This window comes from Athene noctua, chromosome 4 (assembly GCF_965140245.1).
Source record: "Athene noctua chromosome 4, bAthNoc1.hap1.1, whole genome shotgun sequence".
Lineage (NCBI taxonomy): Eukaryota > Metazoa > Chordata > Aves > Strigiformes > Strigidae > Athene > Athene noctua.
In genome coordinates, this window is record NC_134040.1 from 56,739,128 (window position 1) to 56,767,116 (window position 27,989).

The 27,989-nt window shown below is 39.6% G+C and overlaps 1 protein-coding gene across 1 annotated transcript in view; it reads right to left on the bottom strand.

Moving 5' to 3' along the window:
• Positions 1-802: 802 nt before the first annotated feature.
• ENPEP (glutamyl aminopeptidase) overlaps positions 803-27,989 on the bottom strand; it is a 35,854-nt gene continuing 8,667 nt past the window's right edge. Inside the window, exons 4-20 of the mRNA XM_074903969.1 lie at positions 23,937-24,057; positions 21,633-21,787; positions 20,888-21,001; positions 19,067-19,201; positions 15,116-15,181; positions 13,637-13,702; positions 12,227-12,378; positions 8,368-8,447; positions 6,624-6,751; positions 6,454-6,509; positions 5,467-5,617; positions 4,641-4,714; positions 4,437-4,538; positions 4,158-4,328; positions 2,101-2,241; positions 1,204-1,282; positions 803-952 (exon numbers count right to left, since the gene is read on the bottom strand). Of these exons, the coding sequence (XP_074760070.1) occupies positions 803-952; positions 1,204-1,282; positions 2,101-2,241; positions 4,158-4,328; positions 4,437-4,538; positions 4,641-4,714; positions 5,467-5,617; positions 6,454-6,509; positions 6,624-6,751; positions 8,368-8,447; positions 12,227-12,378; positions 13,637-13,702; positions 15,116-15,181; positions 19,067-19,201; positions 20,888-21,001; positions 21,633-21,787; positions 23,937-24,057 (1,941 nt within the window). The remainder of the gene's footprint in view (positions 953-1,203; positions 1,283-2,100; positions 2,242-4,157; positions 4,329-4,436; positions 4,539-4,640; positions 4,715-5,466; positions 5,618-6,453; positions 6,510-6,623; positions 6,752-8,367; positions 8,448-12,226; positions 12,379-13,636; positions 13,703-15,115; positions 15,182-19,066; positions 19,202-20,887; positions 21,002-21,632; positions 21,788-23,936; positions 24,058-27,989) is intronic.

The following is a 27,989-nucleotide window of genomic DNA, read 5'->3' on the forward strand; positions in this document are numbered from 1 at the left end:
ATTAGAAAGAGACAGAGATTTTCAGTTAGATTTTTTAATTTTATTTTTCCCTAAGAGACAGTAACTACCATATGTCTTGTTTGCAGTAATGGCTGCCACAAGTTCTTCTTTTGAGAAGATTTAGAAATAAAACAAAAATAACCAAAACAACCCCTACCCCACATTACAGAATCCCAACTAATAAGATTGAGAAAGAAGCTGATAATATTGATCCCTTGTGTACTGGTAGTTAAACTTCAAAAATCAACGGAGAGGGAAGCTTAACTGGTCCTTCTGTAGTATCAGAATGCAAAGCTAAATCCCAAATGTGGAGTTTTTACACCTATAAATATAGGGGATGATTTTCAGACAATGTTAAAATTACTGCTTAATTCCCTTTCCTTCAGGAGAAAGCTCCTATTGAGGTGCCCTTGGAAAGGAATCCCTGAGTGTACTAGGTATACTTCTGTGCAAACCAAGAAGTAGATTTTCAGAGTTTCAAGATTTTCAGCAGAAGGAGTGAGACCAGCTTGATCAGTGATGACCCCAGTTCTGCCATCACTTCTGCCTTGAGTAACTTTAAGCATTTGTCCTGTTTGTTCAGGCAAATTAATCTCAAAATATAAAGCTATTCCTGCACACAAGTGCTTGCAGGATCTGGGATCAGCAACTACACAAACATTGCTCTGGCAGTGGTCTCCTGAGTGTAGAAAAAGTATTAGGCCTTGGTCCTCTAAGGTACCTAGGTGAGAAATCCACATTGCTAAATATCTCTGAGGATCTGAGTGCCCAGAGTGAGTGCCTGGTATTTTTAGCAAAGACCTTAAGGGCCTGGCTGTGCTTCTATCCACATTCTTATTTCCTCCTTGTTTACTTTTAGCCATTCAATGTTGTTCTTCACCTGCTCAATTGACTGACTCCTGGGCAATTCTCCTGCCCCAGCATTAGGATATTTCTCAAAGAAATTTTCCATCTGGAAAAGAGAGAAAAAGAGTGGACATGAAGCAAAAAACGCTGCTATTGGGCAAGTGGCTTTTTACAGGTACCTGGTCAAGGGCAGTATTTGCAGGGAGAGATATTTAAGCTCAAGCTAGTAACGCTGGTATTGATTTTTTTCAGTAACTCATACTGCTTTACACATTTAGAGTCTTAAAGGTCAAGTTTCCTGGCCAGTAGATTGTTAAATATATTGACTTAGAACCAAGAGAAGTGCTGTCACTATACCTGCCAAAGCTGGAGCTCAGTGTTGAAGTTTTGGGTAATAGTTACTATTCGTCCAAGGTTTCTGTCATTGATCGTGAATCTAGAAAAACAATTTAATAAATGATGTTTGATGCAAAACTGTTAGAAAAGAAAAGGCACAGGTAGTTATCTGAAGCTTGAACTTCTAACTGTGCTACAATAAAATAGATGCACTCAGATTTCAACACTTCAGGAAACACTTGAAAAATAGTACTCCTATACAGTATCTGTGCTGTTCTCAAGTATGTTTACTAATGGAGTGATCTCTTCTGGGGAAATTTTTTTTTTTTTTTAGTTAATGACTTATTGTCTTATGCTGGAAATTAGGTATATTGCTGCTCAGCAATACAAATGCTGTCCAGTTCACAGCTCTAGGCTTGCGGGTGTGCTTTGCTTTTGTGCCCTCACCAAGCACTTAGAAAGGAGAAGGATAGAAGTCACTCAAATAGGGAGGAGCAAAGCGAAAAAGTTTGCTGTTGCTTCAACTGCTTGTCTGTATGTCTGCTGCTTGCTGTTACCACTAGAAGGAATTTAAAAAAAATTCTGTCAGCTCTCTTTTTGTTATGAAATAAATAGAGTGGAGACACGACTGACTAATTTCCATGCAGTAACTAGATTTCTATGGCCTTGGTAGAACTTTCTATGCTTTTTAATCACTATTTATTGGTAGTTATCATTTAGGGAAAGAATGATTTTCAAGTTAGCAGCAAAGCAATTTTTCACAGCAGATGGATATGATTGTCTTGAATACGCTTCCAGTTTTCATTATGCAAAGGCCGGTGATTATAGCTGTATAGTGAAAATCTAGAAAAGCATGGCATATAACAAGATATACAGATGGGTGTAAACCTAAAGTTTCCAATGAGTTCAGTAGTGTACCTGTCAACTAAGTACTGCCAGTTAAGTCGTATCCAGTCCCAGGCCATTGTTTTCCCATAAGTGTTATACGAGATGTATCTCAGGACTGTGAACACATCTTGGCTTTTGATGAGGCTGGTGTTGTAAATATATTTCAGATACCTAAGGGAAATACCATAAGAATCATTAAAAAATTTTCATGAAAGGCAATGGAAAGCAAATAAGTTAATGTTTTCAGTGTAGACTTAACTGATGATGATGAGAAATAATGCAATGCTAATGTCTATATTTCTCAAGTATTTGCTACCACAGCCTACAGCCCATTTCCAAACAGGACTATTACTTTTGTATACAACATTTTAAAGGTGAAGTACACTGATGTAAAATGTAAGTATTTGTTGATAATTGTGTCAAGAGATAATTGTATTGAAAGAAATCAAGCAGTTAGGCATCTCTTTAAAAAGTAAGTAGGGTTTATGTCTCTACGTTACTTGAAAATAGCCAAAGCCCATTATTATTCCTATTTTTTAATCAAGTAGTGAAAACAAGATTGGATCAGTCAGTAATCCAGTCTGTTTGGGTAGCCAAGTACCAAAGAAGTAGTAGTTCAGGCTATAGGGACTTTTTTTAGGGACCATGAGTACACATGGAGGTGGCTTGCTCACACTGAAATCTGTGCTGTTCTGAAACTCTTATCCACACAAATTTAAAATTCATTTGGGCATAGCATGCCTGCAAGTGCTGCAATTATACTTCAGTTACAGCATGAATGCTTTGACTGGCAGTGTGGAGGGATCCCTCAGCACACACATTTTCAGGGAGATGAGTAGTGTGGTCACAGCTTCACAGCAGCTGCTGCAGAAGAACAGCATTAAACTGGGGTTAAGGATTGTCTTATTTTTTCCTATATGTAAGGGACAATTTTCTCAATCTGCTCTTTTCTCCTTCCTTGTTATTTTAATAGTAAATTAAGAGACAAGTTCTCCCTGCTTTAGGGGGAATTTTTTATTTTCTGAAATTATAGGCTGATCTAGCTAAATAATTAATGTCTTAATCATGTCAGTGATTAGTTATTGAATGGCTTTAGATTATGGCTGTTGTGGTCACAAGAATTTAGGAATACAGTTGCCTCCTACCACTATTTCAATTACTTTCTTATTTACTCGTCCTGAACCTCCTATAATTCCTTGTTTCATCTTGTTTAAACTTGGAACTCTTCCAGGCAGAGACTGCTCCATCTTATGATCTCTAGATAGGGTTCCAACAAAGTGGTGAATGGCCCTGGTGAAGATGTTTGCATCTGTGCTACATGATGTATCTACATGCAATGTTATCAGGTAAGCTTAAAGCAGCTGGTGTGTCTACACAGAGCAGCAGCCCAGGGAGATGCTCACCCAGTCTGACAGCTGGGCCAGCCTGGGGCGGTATCCAGACTCCTCATCACTGCCATGGATGCATGAATAGATCATATCTGGTTCTAGCTCAAGTACCTCTGTACAGCACTTCAGGGAACATTGTGACTTCACACAGATGCCTTCATAGGACTGTTAGTAGCAATTGCTCAAGGTTGTTTGCCTAATTTTGGCTACTTAGAAGGTAGACATCTATCTAAGCAAACTCCCTATGTAGCCATTGGAGGGTGACTGGCAACACCCAAAAGCAATTCTTCCCATTGATTTTAAGTCCCTTTCCTGGTCTGGAATAAACAGCACCCTGGAGGTTCTGCCTCCCTTCAGTGATTGTAGAAGAAACATAGACAACTAATTTTCTCCTGATGCTTAACTATTAGGCAGCTCAAATTACCCAGGGTGAAGGCACTGTTGGAAGAGATGAAGGCTGTTGATTGTGTGCAGACACTACCATGTGTTCAGTATCTTTCCACTAAAGGAGCAAGGCTTTTTTTCTACTATAGTGCAATCTCAGAGGGGGGTGTTAGATAACTGGTCTTGAAAATGTGTTGCATTCCTCATGCTGTATCCTGACAAAAATGACAGGACGGGAGAGAGGACAGGGGAATGAGCAAATGGTGACCAGTTGCTTCAGTAGGGAAAAAAAAATTCTTTTTGTGTTTAAATCACCTGTCCAAAAGGGTGGTGTTCTTCACCGATGCCAGGCCATACAGCAGCTTTTCTTTTTCTTGTGCTAATGAGGTTTCTTGGTATTTCTTGAACATGTAAGTCCATGATGATTCATTGCCTGAGTTCTGCATCCCATAGCGATATACTAGGAGTCGGAGATTTGCAGGAATGCTAAAATAAAGAAACAGTACAGGAATATACTTCCCACTTTCTGCTTGAGATTTGTGACCAAGTCACATGCTGTGTTCTTTACTAGCCACAACAACCATGAGCACTCACATTTTTCCTTGTAGCCATTGCTCAAATAGTTGAGAAGCGTTGTTCAAAGATTCTGTGTCATCCATACTGCAGGCAAAGTCTAGAACAGATGCACGAAGAAGCCTTTAAAAGAGAGAGAGAGGGAGAGAGATATTTTTCTACTGGTTAGCATTCTTTGAATCCATCAGTAATATGAGAAGGAAAAAAAAAAAAAGATTGCTCAACCTCTCCAAATGGCCTCCAGAATCATTCCAGTTCAGCTGATTCACAATGGGTTTTACCTGGTAGCGAAAATATTCCTGAGGTAGAAAAAGGGGGTTGGTTACTTGTGTAGATGTCTTTAAATAATATATTTGTGTTCATAGTTTATTCTTCTTTGCTTTTCTTAGAACTATCATCTCTTAAACAAAAAGTAACACAAACACACACACGCATAAACTCTCCAGATCACCCCAGCATGCAAAATCTGAATGCTTCCAGTACTGATGTGCAGATAGGACAAAGGCAACCTGCTCCTCTCCAGCCTTGTCTGTGCTCCCAAATGATGGTTGGGGTACAGCAAGGACACACTGCCACTACTGTTTTCCAGAGATAATGCTGAGTTCAGGACATACTTATTTTAGTGACCCTTAAATTGTGTTCAGTATGTTAGGTCAACTACAAACCTGCTCACTGCCACACTGAGATATAGCCATCCTTTGTGCTAAGGACAGGTGTCAGAGATTTTGCTGCCCTATACATATTTCTTTAATGGATACAGAACAGCCTTGACTAACAAATGTCTGTACTGTGACTTATGGGGATGGATTATAAGAATAATTAGGCATAATTTCTTTCCTCCAAGTGCATAGTCCTGAACTGAGAATCCAGGCAACTCAGAGATCAGTACTAAGCAGTTTTCAGTACTTTTTTTGAGTACAGTAGCAAAAAGTAAATCCTGATAGCTCAGCAACATTGAAAATCACTTGAACTTCAAGATTATTGGTGTTACAGATCCTGAACTGTCAGATTCAGTGCTCCCATGCAGGAATGTGGTTTTTTACTTCATCACCTGAAACCGGGGATAAAGATTTGTATCATCTTCAAGCATGTTTGCGAGGTAAGTTACAGATGATATAACTCTATGCCAAGGTAAATAGTCTGTTTCATTTGTTAGGTATTTTGTGAGCTCCAGGGGAACAGAGTAATTCACGAGTCCAGGTCTGTGGAAGGAGAAAACATAACTTCTGTTATTTTAATGATTTTGAAGAACTTGCTTCTTTAAAGGTATTAAAACACTATTTATTTTAGAAGGTCTGAAATAATAAATTTTGTGAGGGTGAAAATAGTCTGGAATGTAACTTGGGAGGTGTTTTCCAAAGAGACCATGGAGGATAGGATCACTGTTGATCAACGCCTAGCTGCAGGAGCTCTCACTGCCATGAGGAGGCTGCTCATGTTGTGCAGCAGCCCAGTGTGCCCAGAAGTGGGTAGCCCTCAACTGACTACATTAACTCCTGTCACACAAAAAGGATTTGTTAACTCTGGAGACATCCTGAAAGGCTGAGGAGATTCATTCTTACAGGCTGTCACAGAAGGTCACCTAAAGTTTATCTGTGTCAGCATGGCTGAGTACGAGAGCTAGAAGTTTCCAAGTGAGTTTCTAAGCAAGATAGCTGAGGTGGTAACTTCCTAATGCCATTCTGTGCATTGTAGACATGCCTCTGCTTTTCTGGACACCTAACTTTTTCTGGAGTGCTTCTATTATTGTTACTCATATGGTAAAACCACCCCTTTCTAAGACCTGTGCAACTAAAGACCTCTTTTTTTTTCTGTCACTGAACTGAAGGGGAGCATTTCTCTTGACTGCATTGGTACTGCAAGTTGCCAGTGCATACTTGAATTTGCCCTTTTGGAGGACAACATGAGCCAATAAACAATTAAGACTTGTAACACATTCAGAAATTTCCTTTCAACCACCTGAGTTGAGTTAATTCTAATTAATAGGCAATGGAAACTGAAAAACTAGTGTTGAGATCTCTGCAGAGAATTAGTGTACCTTGCTAAAGAAAAGGCATCATCCAAAATCCCTGCACGGTCAGCAGCTGAAAAACCCTGTGTGAAAAGAGAATAAGAATGATCAAAAATATATAGATTATTTGCAGAAAAAACAGCCTCTGAAGACCTCCATAAGAGACCCACCAGACCGGTTAATGTTATGACACTCACTTTGTGGTTGCTGACCAGAAGAGTGCTTAACCTGGCCCAGTTTTGACTATCATAATTCACCCGATAGAATCCAATGTGGTCTGGATTAATGTTCACAAAACTATTAGGAGGCAATGCTATTATAATTCCTGCAAAACAAACAAACAGTGATTGGTTTGTGCATTTTATAAGACACAGAACTCACTGGAGATTCCTTGACTCCAAAAGGAATATTTGGTTTTAATTTTATTAACCTTAAATTTATTAATTTATTTTTTAAATGTCTGTGAGTAAAGCTGAGTTATTATAGACTCCAATGAATCCCAGCACTTGTCTTAGAATAGTGAATTGTGGTAATTACTTGGGGCAGCTAGTTTGTTAAATTTAAAATGGAGATCACTGTGATTAGAATGAGGATGGTGAAAATCAGTGTAATTGTAAAAAGTAAAAATTGCAAAGAAACAGTTTTTGCAAATATCTCTTTTAAAAGGTTTTTCACCCTTGTGATTACTATTTTATCCTCTGTTTGTTTCATTTTTCAGTTTATTTCAACATTTTTAAAAAAGTTTTTCTTCCTTGTACACTTCTCGATTCAGTTTTTGTAGCTATACATAAAGGAATTATCAAATAGTCTGAGACTTCAATCAAGCACTCATGTTTAAGGAATTTCCCATTTAAAATGAATCCTTGACAAATGTTTCTCAGAAGCTTGGCCTAGTCCTGTTGGTGCTGCTAGTTAAAAGTTTTCCTATTGCCTCTTTGAAGCAGTGGTTTGAGGGTGGCTGGAGTTAAAAGCACTTTTCTGTTTGGATGACCCATACAAGGTATTTCAAAGGGCATTTTTTCCCTGTAGTTGCTGTGGCCCTACTAAGCAAGATTTTTACAGATGTAGAAGTAAGTATCTAATCATGCTGTTTCAGGCTTCGTCAAGTTAGTAACCCCTTGCAGCCTACCATAATGTCATGTGGAAGTCAGAGAAGGAAAATTTCATTGTGTTAATTTCTGATTTGTATCATGACACAAGACTTCTGTTTGCTTTTGCATGGATACTAAAAGCAACCAGGTTAAAACTAAAAAAAGCAGAACAAAAGATAAATTACATTTTAAACAGGTAACATTCAGACAAGTACAACAAAAGAAGAGCTGATCGTGATATTTCTTAAATTCCAACGTGTGATGAAATATAAAAAATAAAAAAATCTGTAATTTTGTCTTTTTTCCCCCCATTTTTCTCCATTTTTGGCCATTAGAGTTGTAGAATGAGAATTCAGATTTTACTGTGCAATAGAACACTGATCAAAAATATCCATGTAGGCATTTCCCCATTTCTGAAATAAACATTAGAAAACATGTTTAATCATTTGTAGTTCTTTAACTGAACTCAAATTGTCATTTTACCATACCACACATGTGTTCATCAGCCTCCCACTTCACCTCTTCTCTTGGACTTGACAAAGGGCATATCTGGGTCCCACTGATTTTAGTATATTACAATTAAGAGTATGCTTAGATGCTTCCTTGCATAAGACTGGATTTAAATACATGCTTAAGCACTTTACTGAATTGACCCTAAATTGATATAATGGTGTATAGGGGAAATAATAATCTTATTGCAGACTGCTGACTTTAGCCCAAATAAACTGTGTGCTGATTCCCAGATCTGAGAACTGAAAAGCATGAAAATTAATTCTGTAATTTATTTCTTGTTAAGGACATTGAAAAGCTTTATCCATTCACTACTCTTAAAAGAGAAAGGGAAGTTTACCTTCAGAATCTGATGTATTGTAGAAAGTATAATTTGTTGAATTCCCAAGTCTCCATTTCACTGGTATATTCCATCTGTAACTGAAATTATTTAAAGAGAAAGAGAATAAAATTATATTTGAAATCAAATGCTAACAATAAAACTCCAGTGTGTCTTTTTTGTTGTTTTAATGCTTACATCTTGTTTTACAAAGCAAACCTTGTGTTTACGTATATACACATTTACCAAATATCCCTTGTAACAAAGCACAGCATTGTACCAATAGCTGTTGTTTATGTTGTGAAGATGTTTCTGTGCTATGATACTCTATTCAGGCAACAGAATATCAGATATTGGTGTGGTACGACTGGGGCAGTTATATTCCCTGAAAAGCAAATTAAAAGCATGAAATGTATGAGCATGTTCATGCTCTAGAGAATAGCAGTAGCTTGTCTTAATACTTTGTATTTATCAATAGTTCTCAAAATGCATCTGGTGGACCTAACAAGGGAATGGAGTAAGATTTTGTCCAGTGTCCGATGTTGATGTATTCATTGAGTTGATATGGTACTGTGATAATCATGTGCCTAAAGTTAAGCCTGAAAGGTGCACAATTCATTTGATTATTTTTCTTTTTTTTGTGTTGTTTTGTTTTGTTTTGTTTTAAATCAGTGGAACTGCTAGAGCCATGTACTTCTGAATGTAGTCGTCACATCTTGGTTACTCTGTATGCTGGAGAAGTTAATAATTACCCATAATCATTCATGACTGAATTTCCATTGTGCTATTCAGTGTAGCTTAATACCACAGCTCTGGAACATGCAGCCCTGATAAACAGTATCTTCATGTCACGTCAGATAATAATCTAAGCAGGGCACAAAGAAATGAATTTAGTAAAAGATGGTTATATGTGGATGGTTGGTGTCAGAATTAATGTTGATGTGTCTAGGGCTTTGTGCAGACACTGATTAATCTTTGCAATGCTGACTTGAAATAAGTGGTTAAGTATTATGAAACCATTTTTACAGATGGGAAAACTGAAAGAGTTTAAGCAACCACTGTGATACAGTCAGTAGGACCTTTGTCTTTTCCAGCCTATTCTCCAAGATAACCCTAATTCCTCCATTATAAAGCACTAGGAGCCAAACATGACCTTACCTCTTGCTCCTCAATTCCTTGAATACCTTCAGTGGGTAGGTGCAAGCTCCTCAGACCAGGGCATACTCAGGGCAAGGCTGAGACATTTGGGCTGGAAGGGAGTCTGACCAGGACCATGACCATGCAGTCATGGGAAGGATGGCAGAGCATGCTGTGAGCATACCTGCTCAACCACCTGCATAGGGCTTCTAAAATTAAGCTGTTTTGAGCAGTCAACTGCTATTCCATGTTAGCTTATTTCAGCCCATCCCAGGGACATTTTCATCTTTCATCTTGAACCCTCAGGTGACAAGTGCGACAGGAAAACCAGAGTCATCTTTACAACCCTGGATTAAGTGAATGGTCATTAACTTCCAGAAAACACCAAAATGAAGGCTATGCTGTCTCCCGCTGCCTCCAAGGAAGAAAGAATGGCTATTGTTATCTGCTAAACAAAAATATCTTATTTGTGGAGATTTATACACTTCTAGATTTTACTGGTTCTCTTATGGAGTGTACTGCCATGGAAATTGGAAAGGTTATTTTTTACCCAGAAACCCCAGTATAGTGTTTTTCCAAGAGAAAGACCATAAAAGACTTTTTTTTTTTTTAAAAAAAAAACAAAACAAAAACAAAAACAAAAACCCACAAAAAAACAAAAAAACCCTGGTTTTGTACATGTATTTAATGAGGGAGATTTTATTTAGTTTCTTTATATGTTCCTGAGATTACATACATAAATACTTTTCCTGAGCATAAGATACAATAGCTGTGTCCTGTTAACTACGCACTGAGGACGTGTTCCTTGACATGCTATGCTGTAGCTACATATTTGCCCAGCAGCAGTATTTTAAGAGCATAGGTTTTTGAAATTCCATTTCTTTTGAGTGCCAGCATTCAGGAGAGGACTCTTTCAAGCCAAACAAGCTTGAAACAAGCAGGCAGCTCAGGAAACTATCCCTGCAGAGTTCAGAGAATAAAGCATGCACAAGACTGGAGTTTTCACTGCTTAAATCAAAACCCTGCACCTGGACGTGAAATAGGCCAGTCCCATCTTGGGTAGGATCTCTTTAGGAGCTTCCTCATCCCCATCTGCAAGGGTTGAAGGAGGAGGTATTCATTTTCAGTGGATTGACTTTTAGGCAAGGGAAAAAAATCTGTCCCAGGATAGATAATATCGGCATTATAGTATATATTACTGCATTTTTTTTTTAAGTAATTTATAAAAACATACTCAGAAACAAACTTCCCTCTCACTTTAGGAATAGCAGGGGCAGTGCACAGCTCAGCTTCTTGACAGATTAAGGTTGGAACAGTGATGGGATTTCTACTCAAGAAATGACAAATGGCAATGTACTGTAACTCTTGAAGTGAAACAAATGTAGGATTCCAGAGACTGCTACTTCAGAGAATGGTGCCATAAGTAAAAATTTTTAACACAGAGAAGTATTTTTGCCTGACTAGTCTGTAACACCAGCCTTCAGATGGCACAGTGCTGTAGTTTGCAGCTAGAGTTGCTTCAAAAGCCTGCAAACGTTTCTGCTTATGTTGAGAGAAATACAGCATTGCAAACACACAGTTAATTACCTCCTCACAGCTCTCTTGATACTTATCCAAAACTGTCAATACCATGGGCCTTCTCATTCCTCAAGTTTTTTCTTTGTAATCAGAAAGAAATAAAGTGGCCACAACTGTTTCTTAATTTTCTACTTGTTCTTGCTCTTTGTATCAAAACAACTAGTAGAAGCTAATGGAAAATTGCATTTGGGGAGATTTACTGCTGGTTCACATGGGCAAGTTATACTGGTTTAGTTGATTGGACTAATTCAAGGAACAAAATCTTCCTAATATGGGTTAATTTTAATCTCTTTCACTTAAATGTTAGCAAGTTGTGTTGCCTCAAAATTGGGGCTGGCTAAGAGTGTACACAATGCTAGCTCTGAACAGTTATCCAGCTGGTTAACACCACGGTCCAGCTGAGCCATTTTTCTGTGCAGGTCCACCAGCCCACAGGTAGGGTTCATCTTCCCTCAGGTTACTCATCTATTAATTAACAAATATGTTTCTATACAGTATTACACCTGTCTTGAATAGGGTAGAATGTCTGCAGCTGCCTGGCTGGCCACATAAGAGCCCAAGACGACTAACTTTGACTAGATAGCTGCCTTTCAGATGGGTAAATTTAGACAATACCATCCTGACTTAAATACAAAAAACCATCTCTTGATGAGGATTAACATTAATACATGACTATTTCACAGTAATTCATGCTTTTAAGACACGTAGAGAAGACCCTGTATTGTATGTGAAGACCCTGTGATGTATTATAGATCCTATACCATACAGGAAAAGGAATAAATTATGATGGTATAAAATACTTGGATCGTGGTAACTGATTTCTGGACTATTTTATGGCAGTTTTCCTTAATCAGGCAGACTATAATTTGCAGTGATTCAACAGATGACTTGCAATCATTTGAGCTGTGTGTGAAAATAATATTTTCTGAGAGAATCTGTCCAATTTTACTCTGCTGTGTTTGAGAAAGAAACCCTGAGACAAAGGGCTTATGCTGTCCTAAACTTGAAATATTTGTATCTAACTTCCTCCTGGTTTCTTTTCATAAAAAATGCTGAAAGTTTAGCAAGAATGGGTATAACCACTGCCTACATGCATGTCAGTTGGAGAGAGTATCTGTACAGTATTTCTACCTGTTTTGGATAAACATTTACAGCAGGAACTTACCCAAGATCAGAAGGAGGATGAGAAGCATTTGCACTGGGATCCAAGAGAAAACGTTTCTGTGTGAATACTGAATTACCTCCCATCTCCAAAACAGGGTAGCCCATCTGCCTAGTCCATGTGTCCATGACTTCCTTCACAGGTTTGTTACTTGCCTATGAATGGTGGGAGAAGGTTGCAGTAAAAAATCAAATTCAGAACAAAGCATTAAAAAAAAAAATCTCTGATATTGAGAGAAAAAAGAGCAGAAAGGGACAGAGGAAAGAGCATGTTCAGTACAAAAAATATTCCATTAAAACCTTTTATGGTGCCTGTCACTGAAAGAAGGAGTGAGATGGAAACTTGAACAGAGATAGAAGAAATGAGAAGTATGTGGTCAGGAGTCTGGCCAATAACATGGACAAGAAATACTGAGGAACCTTTGAGGCCCCTTGTATGCTCTAAGATCTCTCCATTTTGTCTGAGGAAATAATTGAACAGGACAGAAAGAGACTTCAAAGCCAGAAGTCTCCTTGCAGTATGCCCTGTTTTGAATGTGAAAGAGGAGACAGTATTAACCACCAGCAGCTGCACTAATGTAAATTTTGATCCACTGTGGACCATGAGCTTCTGTCCTAGAGACTGAAGATGGATAAAGCTGTGATTGCCTCCCCAGGATGCCACCTGTGAGGAAAGGGAGCTAGGGTCACTGTTTCCTTCTTCAAACAAGGTAGATGACGTGAAGATGCAGCGCACCAGAGAGTGAGAAGAAGTCCTGCTGGGCAGGAAGAAGTGTGGGACCAAGGAGAAGATGGGAACTTGAAAGGACACACAAAAGCACAACTTGGGCTGTGTGAGTGTCCACAGTGGTGGAAGAAAAGGAAATACCATCAGGGAAAGAACCTGGTATTAGGCAGATGGGCTTTTGGAGGTAATGAGATAGATGGAAAGATGGAAAGAAACAGGAAAGATTAGAAAATGGTGGCACAGAGAATGACCCAACTGTGACTCAGAAGCTAGAGATGGACATAAACACCAAAATTACTTGGGAATGGAAACTGTTGAGACCTTTTCAACAGCTGAATCTGGTTAGAGAAAAGGGAGAGTATGGGGTGCATGTGTGTGGTGGATGAGGGGTGTTTTCACCCATGAAACAAGTTTGAGTTGTGAGAGGAATGTTTCAGTAGCAGGTCATTTGTTAGCAAGGCCTCATTTCTTGTTTCTTATTCCACTCCCACAGACTTATGCCAAAAAATGAAGAAATAATATATATTTGCTAGAAATAAGACGCGTTGGAATATACTGAGAGGCTTCCTAGTTTGTGATGTCTTACTGACAGAAGAGCTGCAGCATATAAAAAGTTTGGGAAACTGAAATTACTGGGTGAAACATAAAACATTTATTAGCAAGGGTTTGGGTAGCTGCAAAACATACCTCTTCCAGAGCTTCCCAAAATTGTTGTGTCTTGGCATTCTGGAAATGGTGTTTCTTCAAATATGCCTAGAGAGAGAAGACTGTGAAAATACTACCAGGTCTTCTTTCTTTGCCTATGAAAAGTACACATATTCAATTGTACAGAGATACAGAGAGTACAGATCAGTTGTGCATAGCATCTATCCATGGGCAGTAGTATTGTGGGTAATAGGTTAAATGGATCAGTCTTCAGCTGGTGAAGTTGCTTTGCTTTCTAATGCATCCTGTAATGCTAAAAGTCAGAATATTCCAGTGTGACTTGATAGTATGAAATAAATTTGTATCTGAAGAGTTCTTTGTATTTTTTTTTTGAATGGACACCAGCATAACATGTTGCAAATTTCTGTCTAATGTAAGAGGTTGTTTAGAAGGAGGAAGCTATTTCAGAAGATTTCATTCACTGGCTGTGGACTCAGAAGGGAGGTAGGAAAGTCCACAACCTCTAAGTTGTGATCAAAATGACTATTACAAGGAATAATGGTATTCAGCTAAGTGTTTGCAACTCCTAAACACTATTCCTGTCCTGTGTCTCACCTGGCTGCTTAGCGAGTGCTTTCCTACCCTGTTATCTGGATCCTCGTGATGTTTAGTCAGTAGATGGTGCTGTTTGTTTCACTGTTAGGCACAGCTCCCTACTTTAATGTTCTTGAAGGCTCTGAGTAGAGGGGAAGTATTAATTAGTCTCTTGCAGACAAGGTGTCTGTATTTTCCCATCTTGTGGAACTGTCCTGATTGAATATATGAAAGGAAAAACAAAGAAATACACAACTGGCTTGTAGCAGCCCATAAATGTGCTCTCCAGGAGGGAGGGAGGTAAGAACAAATGTGGTAAACCTCTGCTGTAACTTCAGAGATGACAGCTGTCAGTTCAGATGACAGATAACCTTGCTCTTTCTGGGAGAGCTCCTTTCTTCCATTTTTTCTTTCCATTATTTTGTAGCACCACGTTTTTTCCTCCTCAAGAAAGAAATATGAAGTGTGCAATATCTCCCTTTTCTACTTGCTCCCTGTTACTTCAGCTCTCTAGGGCTGGGTGCCCCTGCATCAGGGCACAGATGAACTTATGCCTGTGAGAGTGTCCCTGCATAGCAGGCTTGGATGGGTTGGAAGATCATGAGTATATGAAGCTGCAGACATACTTTACAGCTGAATGAGCGTATCCTAACTGATAGCAGTGGGGTGGAGGAGGTTTCTCCACTAAAAGCTGTCATGAATTTAGGTCCTCACTGGCAGACTATCAAATCTTAATGCAGTTCACATTCCTGCTTGTGTGGGAGCACAGAACTTCTTCCCCTTGACATTGTCCACTCAGTACTGAAATGCATTAAATACTTTTGCTATTAATACCAAGATCTCTGACATTCACTTTTTGAATAATGCCTTTGCTACTGTCACATGAGGATGGGCTGCATTTCTGGCATGTTTTGGTGCCACTCTTACCTGACAGCCTTTCTGGAAGAGGTCTGGTGTAATCCAGTCTCGAAGCATTCTGAGGATTGATGCACCCTGAGGACAAAGGGAAAGGGGAGAAAGTCATTCCACACTGCTCTAACACTGGATTTCTGTTCATCTAAAAAGCCACGTGTGAATGAATATTTTATAAAGCAAAAATAGAAACCATCCAGCTGACTAAGGAAGTGTTTTTCCTGATTCCTTCATGGCATGGCATGCCTGCCTGCCTGAGCTTAATTCTGGATGTGAGAGCTGGTCTTTAGCTGTGATCAGATGCCTGTTTCCAAGTGCCAGCAGAAGGGCTTCCGAGCCCTGTTGCTGGGAGTTTCTGTGCTACCACTCCACCAGTCTGTGTGAGCAGGGCTCCCTGTTTCATTTTGAACAGGAGAGGGAGGAGGGCAGCTGGGGAACCAGCCCTGTCCAGCAGCACAGCCTGAGAGAGGAAGTGACTTTGGCTGAATGCCCAACAGGTAGAGAATTCCAAAAATGCTGCAAGTCTGGGGCTTTACATGTTGGGGATGCCATCTCAGGATTCAGAATGAGCTTTGTTGAGGACTGTTGTAAGAGCTTTGACCTCTGAAGCAGGGTAGAATTGGGATCAGAGAAGTTACCTGGGTGTCACAGAAGAAAAAACAGTTAGGACCATGGAAGAAGAAAGAAACAAAGGGAAAACAGGAGAGGGAAGTAGAAGAATCATGTGGAACAGAGTGGGCACAAAATGATGAAAAACAAAAGCAGTGCAAACCCAATCTAAATCTCAAAATACAATTTTAGGATTAGCATGTTTTCATTTTCTGAACTAAACCAAAGGGCAGCTGAGAGCCTAATGCTATGAATGGTTTAAAAATCCAGTTGTCTTATGAAAACAAGAATGTTATCTGAATTCTCTGTAAATCCTGTCTCCCCTATTTATGTGTCTGAGAATAACAACTTGACTGCACGACGCACGACAGAGGGACTGTTTGAACAGATATGCCTCAAACTGCTTTCCAGGCTATTGTGGCAGAATCAAGGTGGCCAGCAGCTGACTCTTTTCTGATACAGTAATTTAATGTGTTTGCCATGAAATATGTTCAAAAATGATTCAGTAAAATTTAGAACAGATATCCATTGGTGGTAATTATAAGGCTGCTTATGATTAATGGTGATCATAAGGCCACGTGTATGCACTAGGGTACCTCAGTTCCTCAGCTTGGTCTATCAGCCACTTCTTACCTGATACCACCTGTCATAGACAGTACCCTCCCATTTATATTAAAAGTCCAAATAGAAATATGCACTTGTGCATGCACTTGGGAACAGTGGAGATTTCTTTTGCTTTAAATTGCAATGTATAGTTAGCCCCTTGCGTCTTCTACCACTGCGTTTCAGTCTCTTCCCACTACTCTTGTCATTTCTCTACAGGCCATGATGGAGTGCATTTGAGAAAAACTCATCCTAGCAAAATCACTCGTTACAGGAACTCCAGTGTTTTAATAACTCTCCTTTTTTTTAACTATTAGGGGAGGTTCAGGAAGGTGACCTTGATTTGAATAGCTGACCTTGTCTGGTGAGGATGGGGGAGGGAGGAAGTTTTTTATCAACACCTCCATATTTTCTCCTAGAAAGTTGTAGTAATTGCCAAGTATATGACAAGATTGTATGTAGCAGATATATGGAACTTTTAATCCTAAATGTCTTTAGCTGGGAGGTTCCAAAGATGTGGGGGTTCCAAAAGCAAATTTCTAGCAGAACTTAACAAGTATCTGTTTTCTGAACAGGTAATCGATGTTTGAACTTGAAAGATGAAAAAAATCTCATTGTTATTTTAATAGACTCTTTCAAACTAAGAGAGAGGATTAAACTGGAAAAGAGGTGAGATGCAATTAATTCTTAAGAGCAGATTTTTAAAATTGTATACATTAATTGTATAGTCACCAGCTCTACTCTAGTACAGCTTTCCTAGGCACATAATGCCCTACTGATCATATAGCAGCTAGTGGCTCCCTTACAGAACACACCACAATGATTCCACAGACCCTTATGCAATTCATTAGGATTTTAGAACTGCATAAACCTTGTAATTGCTTGGTAAAACTAGCAGAGAGCATTCCAAATGATGCTTTATTTGTTTAGTGATGAATATTATCATGAGGAGATTGTTTTTATAAGAAAAATGCAAAAGACAGGCCAAAATAAAGTAAAAAAGAAACAAGTTAATTTTGTCACGCATTTATGTATAAATACCAATAGTAATTTGAGCTAAATCTACACGAAGACTTTCTCATTCAAGCCAAATTATATCCTAAGCCAAATTATATCCCAGGCAGACTGTTCCCAAACAATGCACAAGTCCTCAAGTGTTTTTGCTTAAAAAAAATGAGTTCATGTAGCAATTATCTGGGCACAAATAGATGAGTAAAAGCTAGGATTTTTTTTCTCCATTGTTTTTTCAGACCATGCAAAAGTATGTCTCTTGCTTATCTGGCCACTAAAATACATTTTGGTCCAGAGTATTTGATTTAACTGTACGTTTCTTGACTTTTGTTAGTTTGATTTAAGAACAGTGTTACACAATGTAGGTTTTCACATGGTTTATGATTTGACTGTGAGGCATTTATGATGCAATAAATACTGGTCATATTGTTGGATACAGGATTTAAAAATTGAAAACAGAAAACTGATGGAAGTGGAGGATCAAGTCTAGCTAATAAAAATAATATCTATGGCTACAGACTAGCACAGCTAAAGCTAAAGTCAATGCAATACATACTTTATGTTTAGCTGGTAATGGGAGCTTGGAGGGAAAGCAACAAGTAGGATTTAATAGTGGTTGATTTTGTGTGTTCAGTGGAAACTTGTTATGGCATCAGATAGGAAACACTGACAGAACCATACAAGAAACTGTCAACAAAAAAGGTGTATCAGGGTCAGAAGCAACATCATGGGAGATGGTTGAGGAGAGAGTGAGCAGAATCCTCACAGAGTTCCTCCTGTGCTTCTTCAAACTTGTCTCTTAATGCCCTGAAAAAAATAACTAGAAGCAACAGTGTAGGGTGTTTGAGTCAAGGGACTCCCTGTTTAGATACCAGGGAGCCCGTGGGAGACCTGCTTTGTTCCATGTTTAAGGACTGTTTAAGGACAAAATGGCTTTGGCTATAACTGTTATGGAGGGAGATGAGCCAGCTTCAGCCTGCTAGCCTGGATCCTGCTGCCCACAGCAAAGTGGTGACCCTCAGCTTGGCTGCTGGCCTCTCTAATATTCTGGACCTCAAAGCAATTTTCTGCAAGTGCTGAGCTCCTGGCTGCTGCCCCACACAGCTAGTACTACCAAAGGCCATGGGCTCAAGGAGGGCCTGCGTGCGCCTTGGTCATGAGAGCAGTTGGACAGCACCAGCATCCTGGCTGCTCAGACAGACCCAGAGTTACTTTCCCATTTTCACTGCTTGGTTCCCTCCCTGCCATGCTTCCTCAAAATAGAAGTTATAGTGCCCCAAAGGTGTGATGGGGAAGCGAGAGAGGACAGCTAGACATCTGCTCTTGCATCATCTGCCTTTGCGTTAGATTATGAGGCTTGACATAACTGGGCTGCATTAGCACATGAGGTGATGGGAGAGGGATGTGCTTAGTATTAAGTTTAGGATAATTTTAAAACTGACAACTCTGGTGGCAGAAGCTGCTGATGCTGTGATTTCCCTGCACCTTTGCACGCTGTAAGCAGGTTTGCATGGTGCACAGTGGCTGACCGAGGCTCTGGCTGCACTGCTCCTCTCACAGTTGCTTTTGACTGAATCATCGCTGACAACAATTAGGAATGTCCCAGAAAAAAGATACACACAGGCACACAAAAAAGATCCAAAGTGGGTTAGGAGTTATGATTACAAGCTCCTATGACTTTTATCTCCTCTCCCAAGCCTCCACTTTCTTTGCATCTGAAGTCACAACAGGAGGATATCCTACCTTGCTGTAGGATATCCCATCAAACACAGAGGTGATTTCAGCTGGAGATGACACGTCAACCACAATTGGATGGGAAGAGAGCAAAGAGTCATCCTTCATTACAGGAAGCACATCATCAATTAAAACCTGTTCAAGCTGAGGAAGCAAAGATTTTAGAATAAGAACAAAGGCAGAACTATACATGTAACTTCACAAAATAAGTAGCTTGAACTGCAGCTTCTCTAGGGGGAGAAAGTTGGAAATGGAATGAAATTTCACTACCACTAATGAAGGGCTTGCAAACTCTTGCTTTATGTCTGAGAGGGGAGGGATACATTTTTTCCTTAACTAAGATAAATTGCCTTTTGCAAGTCCTGTTTTCCCGTGTGTAACATAACAGAAAAACCCCCGCAGTAGGCAAAAAAAAAAAAAAAAAAGGAGCCTGAAATACTAATTTCAGCAGTGTGACAATATCTGCAAAACATTATGGGCCTCTCTTGCAGAAATGGAGCTGGGGAGGAAGGGAAGGAGGGAGGTAAGGGGGCAGTGTTTCCCAGCCCAAGGTTTATAATGTTTTAAAGTTTTCTAAAAGTAGCCTGCAGTCAAAATTCCCTTACTTCTTGATCAATACTGACAAAAAAAGACTGAATTTCTATTTAGTTTTCTTCTAATACTCACTAGGATGATAACACTGACATGGATCTAGATCTTAAAAACCATGGTATCTACATACAAAAAGTCTTTAAATTTTAGGCTCGTACTTAACATTTTTCTCATGTAGCTAGCATAACAGATTCTCTATTTCAAAGTGTAAAAAAAGTGACCCAGGAATTATTTTCTTCTCAGCTTCACGTAACGCAGATGAGAAGAGATATTTATGAGGAGCAGGGAGTGAGGCAGGACAAGTACCGAGTAGGCACTGCCTGCTTCTAAAGTCACTAGGCTCAGGAGCTAGTAGATTTTGACAATGGGCTCAACCTATGCAAAACCCATCTTGCTTCCTTCCTCTGGCATGTTACAAATTTTCTAGTAGCGAGAATCTCATTACATCTGGACAGCTGGGGGAAATATGCATGCTATGCGCCATCACATCTGTTTGGGAGGGGAGGAACGAGAAAGCAAGAAACCTCCCTTTATTCGCGCACTGTTATTCCTCAGAGGATAATGCATATTTAAGGCTACCCTCTTTGTCTGAGACTCCCTTAAAGTGACTGGAGTTGGTTTTGCTGCACAGTTAGAGTTGTGGGCTGTCCACTATCACTAACCATTTTCACACTGCAAGGAGTAGAGATTGTCTGAGTTGGATCATTTGAAATGACACTTAAAATGCTGGCAGGAGCTGAATGGGGGATCTGATATTTATCTTGATGGATAGCCTAAGCTCTGGAGACAGGCCCAGGTTCCCAACCCTCACCAGGCCAGATAAGTCCCTAAGACTAATCCTAAGAAAAGTCCCTTGAAGAACCACTACAGCCCAACTAAACAAATAATGGGGAATCTCCATATTCCAGGGTTAGACCTTTAAACAACCTCGCAAAGTTGCTAAGGCTCTGTCCAGAATCCACCTAGGTATTATTTGCCATAATAACAACCAAACACTTGACCCACTTGTTAAAAAAGTATGTCTCTTCCCTGCAGACTAAAACTTTACAAAGTTTACTTTGACTAGTTTCAGAGCATAACATAAGTAGGTGGAAAAGCTTAAACCAACTTTTTCTTTATGTTGCGCTGCACCATGTTAGTTTTCTATAAATACGTCTGCATCGTCCTCGTCTAATTTTTACTCTCTTCCAAAATGCTCCTCCCAGCCCCACCAACCCTCCAAAAGACAGAAATAATTACCATTTTCCAGTCTGGTTCTGCAGCATTTACTCCCAGGAACTCAAAATAGCTGGCAAATCCTTCATTTAACCACAAGTCATCCCACCAGTCCATGGTCACAATATTTCCAAACCACTACAATTATAAACATTGAAAGATGTAGTGTTAGTTAAATGGTAAATGTACATTTCAGTATCTCATATCTCCACATAGAACATTCATTTGTTCACTTTTCTTCCTGTTGCCAGATGAAAATTACCATAATTTGGGGGTTTAAATAGGAATTCAGGCCTTGCCTTGTGTTAAAACGTCACTTTTATTATAAAATTGCATATTATGGGGGAGATTGATAATAATTCATGTGCCACTGAAAATATTTTTAGCTTCTGCCTCTTGATTTGATGATTTGTGCTTGTAAGGATATGTTTTCAGACAGCCTCCACAGTGTATAGTTGTCTCTATTTGCTTGCCCAAAAGAGACATCTGCACATGCAAATTAGTTCCTTTAAGATATTTCAGACAGATTTTCATAAGCTGGCTCACAGTCTGGACCCAAGCATCTAGCTTCCTGAGAAAATTTAAAAGGCAGTAGTGATGGTACTTTAAAGCTCCAACAGGGAACAGTTTTAACATGATATTTTGCAACCAAATTGTGAGCACATGTAGAAGATCCCAAGACAGAGTTAATGACGGTATTTTCAAGATTTAAATGTTGCAACTAGACATTTGAAGCACTTGTAAAAATGAATCGTGTCCTAAAATGTACCTGATGAACTAGCTCATGGGCTATCACAGCAGCTACTCTCTGTTTGTTGGAAGTGGCCGACTCGTCTGGATCATACAGCAGGTTTGTTTCTCTGTATGTGATCAGCCCCCAGTTCTCCATAGCACCCGTCCCAAAATCTGGAATAGCTATTTTATCTACATTGAAAGAAAGAGAACATGATTACCACTGTATCCTTTAAGCCACTTAGCTCATCCTCTGTCTGTGTATTCACGGCCTGTTTGGCTTACCATTTGTGGTTCTGTTTTACTGCTGTAGACTGCAGTCTATAATCTGTGTTTAAGCAGCAGGGAACTGGCCTACAGCAGCTGATAGCAAGCACCCTGGCTCTGCTGAGATTAATAGAGCTAGGATCAGTTGCACTAGTTGAGGATCTGTCCTGCGAGGTGATGCTATGCATCCTCCTGGGAGTGTGCGTATCATACATTACTTAATTTTGGGTCTAGAAATTAATAGTATTGTCTGGGGATGTGCTGGAGGCAGTAAACCTCCTGAAACTATCTGTAACATAATGAGGCATGTCATTGTTTGTCCCACTGTTGTATTAAAAATATTTATTGACATGTTAACTGAAGTAAATCCCCCATGCAATGAACAACATCTGCTTCTACTCCTGGCAATTTGTGGGGGTCACTCATTTACGGTCAGTAATCAATAAATGAGAATTGCAAACTCAATTGGACTGACATTTTCTTCTCCAAATAATGACCACAGCCTTTCTATGTGGGTTAGTGAAAAAGTACAGATAGATTTCAAACTGAATAGAACAAACAATCCTCACTCCACCCTAACAGAAAATGGGGATTACTTATTTTAATGTAAACAACTTGATTACAGAATCAAAGCTGATAGTCTGGCAAGGGCTTCAGTGACAGTCAAAATGAGGATCACAAGGAGAATGGCAATGCCAGAAGTCTTAAATCAACGTGAAATACAATATATGCAGAAATATATTTGATTCATCACGTTTGATCCAGATAACTTCTAATACTGAGGGAACAACATAGTAAGCCAAGATTTGTGATCCAACAAATAGACATTCTGAGAAAAACAGTGTAAAATCTAAAAGAGCAACTATCCTCTGATACTACTGATCTGGGGTTACCAGTCCACCCTGTAGCACGGACCCTATCCATACACTGACATGGTAAAGTCATCAGGATCCTATGGAAATGAAAGTTTGAATATGAAGCGTAGGTGAGATATAGTCCCAATATTACTGGGGACTAGTGTGTGGAAGAACAACATTTTGTACTCATTTCCCTAATTCAGTTGTCACAGAAATGCAAACAGTTATTTACAGTAAACTCAGATGATGTTTTGAAAAGAGGTAAAAATCTGTTGTTAAAGTAATACAGGTTAGCCTGATAGATGCATGTACGAATAGCCAATAAAAGGTCTGCATAACATTGTTAATCATCTTCAAAGTTTGGGATTTTTTCCCCATTAACTTCCACATTTAATTCCCCATTACATTGCCTTAACTTGTTTGTAGTTTATATTTTTCCATCCTTTTAAGTTCATGAACCTAACAGAATTACCTCTTTGGAGGATTTAGGAGGGGGCATTTCCAAAACTCTGATTACATTCCCAACTTTCTTCGTTCAAACTGCACAGATCAAATCCACAATCCAGATTAGTCCAATCTAAAGGATGCTCAGCTGCACTACTTTTTCTTTGCTTGTTTTGTAACCATGGGCAAAATCTGATAGCATGTCCACTCTTGTTTAGCTTTGGCTATTTATTTAGCCCAGCAGTAAAAACTACAAATTATATGCTGGACCACATTCATCTTTCTAAGAAGTGGATACACACCCACTTTGCACTAAGGTTAATAAATGGTATGACATACTCTCTGGCAGTTTACATCTTCACTTATCTCACTGCTGACTTTTGTCCAGAAGTTCCCATGGAAGTGGTACATGTTTTTCTCAAAATTCTTCTGGCTCTATTTTAGCTCATGGTGTTCCTTTGTTGATGACACCAATGCTTCCCCTGATTTTCCACAAGACACTTTAAAATAACCATGCCAGGACCAGTGCTTCAGTTCAGCAAACTGAACTGTGAGAACTGGTAACTAAACTGTTACTGAGACCAACTCTCCCATCATGACATTTAAGAACATCTGAACTACATGGGTACAGTTTTAAAACATTGTGACATAGTATCAGTGGTTAGCAACCAAATGCTTTCATGCTGTTTTCCACCAAAGCACAGACACCTGTAGGAGAAACATAACTATGACAGTGAATTAACAAAATGAGAAATATAAGTATTAATAATCACCTAGTTTTGGAAGAGAATAGCTCAAATTAAAGTACTCTTCAAAGAAGTCAAATACTTTTTTTGTTACATTTGCTGCATATTCTGCCGTGTGTATTTGCAGTGGCTGGGCGTAAACTCTCAGCTGTAAAATACAGAGAGACAATTAGAGCAGTCTTCAGTTAAAAGAAATTAGAAGGTGGCAAGCACTGAAAAGCCATTTAACACATATACCTATAACACTGCAGGTGTTTTCTCTAGGAGGCTGACCTGAACACTGAATTCTGTTTCCTAACACAGTTATTCAACAAAGGTATTCAAATGTTGTACATAAGAGAGACCAAATCAACATAATCTGTGCACTTTCCACAGTATGCCTAAATTGTAAAACTGGCAAGACCCAAGAAGCTCATACTGGCCAAGCTTGGAGCAAGAGCTTGGAGCCTGGGTGCATGCTGGCCCCTCTTTCCTCAAGGACTGGTTTTCTCAAGATGGAAGCCTGGGTAAGCACAATCAAAGGGAATCCACTTGTTCCAAGCAGTTCATGGGTCTGAACTGATCCCACCAGAACAATTTTTAGGAGTCCATCTGTCCTGAAATGTGTCTGAAGTCCATAACACCTTATTTTCTTCAATTTCTTCCTACCTTTCCCACCTATTATCATCATAATTTCCTCTTGTCCTTTGTATGTTTGAAGATCTCGGACCCTCTGAAGACAGTGTGTTTATCAGATCTGTAACTCCTCCTGGACATGCTGGCCCATGCAGGACAAGTGGCTGTTTGCCCAGGACCTCAGGCCATACAGCCTGGACTGCTGTGCCTCTGGATATCCCAGACAAAAATCAGCTCTCTCTTTTCTCACCAGGCAAGCCCAGGAAAACTGGCACGTTTGCTAGCCCTGTGTGCAATGAGTGACCATCTCTGTGATCTCCTTGCATATCTAAGCATGCTTTTTCCTTCAACGCAAAAAATGGTGTGTTGAGTGCTGACCTTTCCATCCTTGAGGCTTGGTGCCTGGGACTGTTTTGACTATTACTGTGAAGCAATATAAAACCTCAGGCCCTGGAGGACTAGAGTCCTTATGGCATCCACAACCATGATGAGGAGGCTTACACCTTGAAAGAGCCTTTTGGGATGTTATCTGCACATCGTGAAGACAAAGTTTGAGTGCAGAATTTATGGAGTCTTTTGAGGGTCTTTCCCTAAACCTCTTTGTCCCAAAGCTCACACAGATCTCTGCCCCCAAGCAGAGCCATAGCACTGGTGTGTCCACTGGAAGGAGCTGTAAGCTGTTCTCTTCACCATCAGTGAAAATCTCCTGCATGGGAAGTAAAAGATCTTTATATGGCGTGAAGTTTCTGGCTTTAGGAAAACTGATCCATCTCATTTTGCAGGCTCTGTATCTCTTATGAATGGGACACATTCTTCTGATTGTGTTGGTGTGGCTTGTTTACTCCTCGACGTCGTCTTACAGCCAGCAGTTTAGGATTCAAACTGAGCAAAGGAGCTAGCCTACTCTAGGAGCCCTCTTGGAGCCTGACAACACATTGATTTCAATACCATGAAATCACACTTCCTCCAACGAGAGGGGAGGATGGGAAAGTGGTCAGAAATAAAGCTGGAATGAAAAAACAAAACCAAAAAAAGCTTATGAAATTCAATTGGGAATCTATTCTAGCCAGGGGATTTCCCTCAGGGTCAGTTTGCAATTACAATCTGCAATTTCCACTTCAGTAAGCTCTTTACCCAATTTAGCAGTCTTCGGTCCCCTAGCTGATCCATATTAATGGTTTCCAAAACCTTCAGCATGCACTGGAACTTACTTTGGATTTAATTTGTATCATCTCCTCTGTGATTTTCTAAACAAGGCATATGGTACCTGACAGGTAATCAGCTCAGGAGCATTGTTTCCAGCTGTAGCCACATTTCCCACCATTGATTTTATTAAAGTCTTTGTTAGGGTGATAGCTTTCAGAGAGAACAGCAGAGATTTTAAATAATTTACCATGTCATGTGAGCTGCATGCTGTTGCTGTTGTTTATGAAAGCAATATATGGATCACATGGATACTTTCTGTTGGATGAGGGATTTATTGCTAGCAATTTATACAGCAAACTATGGAATGTTCTTTTCAGCAGCTGGTGAATTTAAATACCTCATTGCTCAGCTGGGCTTCAAATGTTTTGGAAAAGAACTGTTTGGTTAGAAGAAGGACGTTCTAAATATCTGATTAAAGATAGTTTAGTTTTCTTGAGGAAAAGGTAATTTTTAGTGATGAGTTTATATGGCTCCTTTAATTAAAAAAAATCTTACACATGTATGTTATATTGGTAAAACTATGTCCATGCTAAGAGAAAGGAAATGGTTATGATTTTAACCTCACTTAAAAACCAAGTCTTTTAGTCAAGGCAAGTCCTCAGTCATTGTTTAGTGAATAGTGTTAATAAAATATGTAGTAACCAGGGCCTGAATTAGAAGATGTTTCCTCAGGCAACCTCTGTACTGATATGAATACCCCTGCTTCTACACACACACACACACACACACACTTTAATTACCACATTTCAGTGAACACTCCCTTCTATTTAGAAAACCTACAACCAGTCAGGAAGATTGTGGTCCTTACTGTTTTGCTGGGGAAAAAAAAAACAAATATTGACCTCAGAGCCATATTCTGGCGTCTGGCATGGGCAAGCAGAGAATGTTAACTTTGCATCTAGAAAATGAAGTTTTACATACATCTTCAGCACTTTTCCCCCCCCCTGCTGCTTTATGTTCTACAAAAGCTGCACAAATTCCGATTCTTAAAATAACTAAACTCTAGAGAATATCTATCGAGGCCAAATAACCAAAGTCCTGTCCCTGATCATGAATGAAGCAGCCTCTCTGAAGAGCATCTGGTTAAAAATATTATATGGCTGGGTGGCCTAAAACATTTTCCTGTTTTGCAAGTTACTCAGCCAAACAGTAGGGATCTAAGAATACTGCATTGCTATCTCAAACGAGGCTCCATTTGCTTGGTTAAGTGTAATTTAGCCTTAGTTACAGTAAGATATAATATAAGCGTACAGCATGATGCTAGTGAGGGCGTAGAGGAGGGAGGCCTCAGCACAGTGCTATGCCAGGATGTCTTTGCTAAGAACTTTGAAGACTGATACAAGGCAGATTTTCACATCAGTGGACAGCTTTCAGTAGGGAAGGATTGTCTGAGCTTTTTTGGATAAGGAAACTTGGGAAGAGCTTACCTGCTAGGGGAACAATGGTCTGGCTGCAGGTTTGCTCTAGATTCCCTGTCCATTTGTGTCACTGCCTCCAGAAGAGGAGGAAAGTGCTGCCAGCTCAGCTGAACTACAAGACCATGTGATACACCCCTAAGGGGAAAGGAAGGGGAAGCAGCAAGAGCATACAGCCCTGTGGTTATCTTCTGTCTCAGATGAAATAAAGATGTAAACCAATAAATAATTAATAGTGGATTGAGCATCCCTGACTAGGTTTAGGCTAAATGAGGAGTTCATGTTGAGGGGCAAATTGTATATAGGATTTCAGGTTGTGATTCAACATAATGTCTTGTGATCTCTTTACGCTTGCACAGCTGCACCTTCAGGAGATTTGAATATAAGTGAGAACTGGACTGGACTGCCTGTTGCATCGAAATAAAGGAGTTACGTACTCAGTTCATTATGGTGCCTACTAATATCCAGCTGTTTAAGCAGGTACTATCACTTCTACACTTATTTGTAAAGAACTTACACTGGGCAGTCCCTTTTAACCACTGTTGTTAAATAAAGAATATTAGACTCAATGAACAATGGCACATAGCATTGTAGTTTTATGTCTCCATGACTGTAAATAGGAATAGTTTCACACCTTTTAACCCACAGAAAACTGTAAAGCATTTGTATTCATGGTCTGTGAATGTCTTGTATCCCTGGACTTGTACATCCCCTCAGACTCTGGGCTTCAAGTCAGGGATGAGGTTGGAGAAATAGTCCTTCTTCCTCACCTATGTGTCTGTATGAGAGGTACTGACTGGGACCTCACCAAGACGGGAGCCAGGAAAGGACTGCAAAACACTGT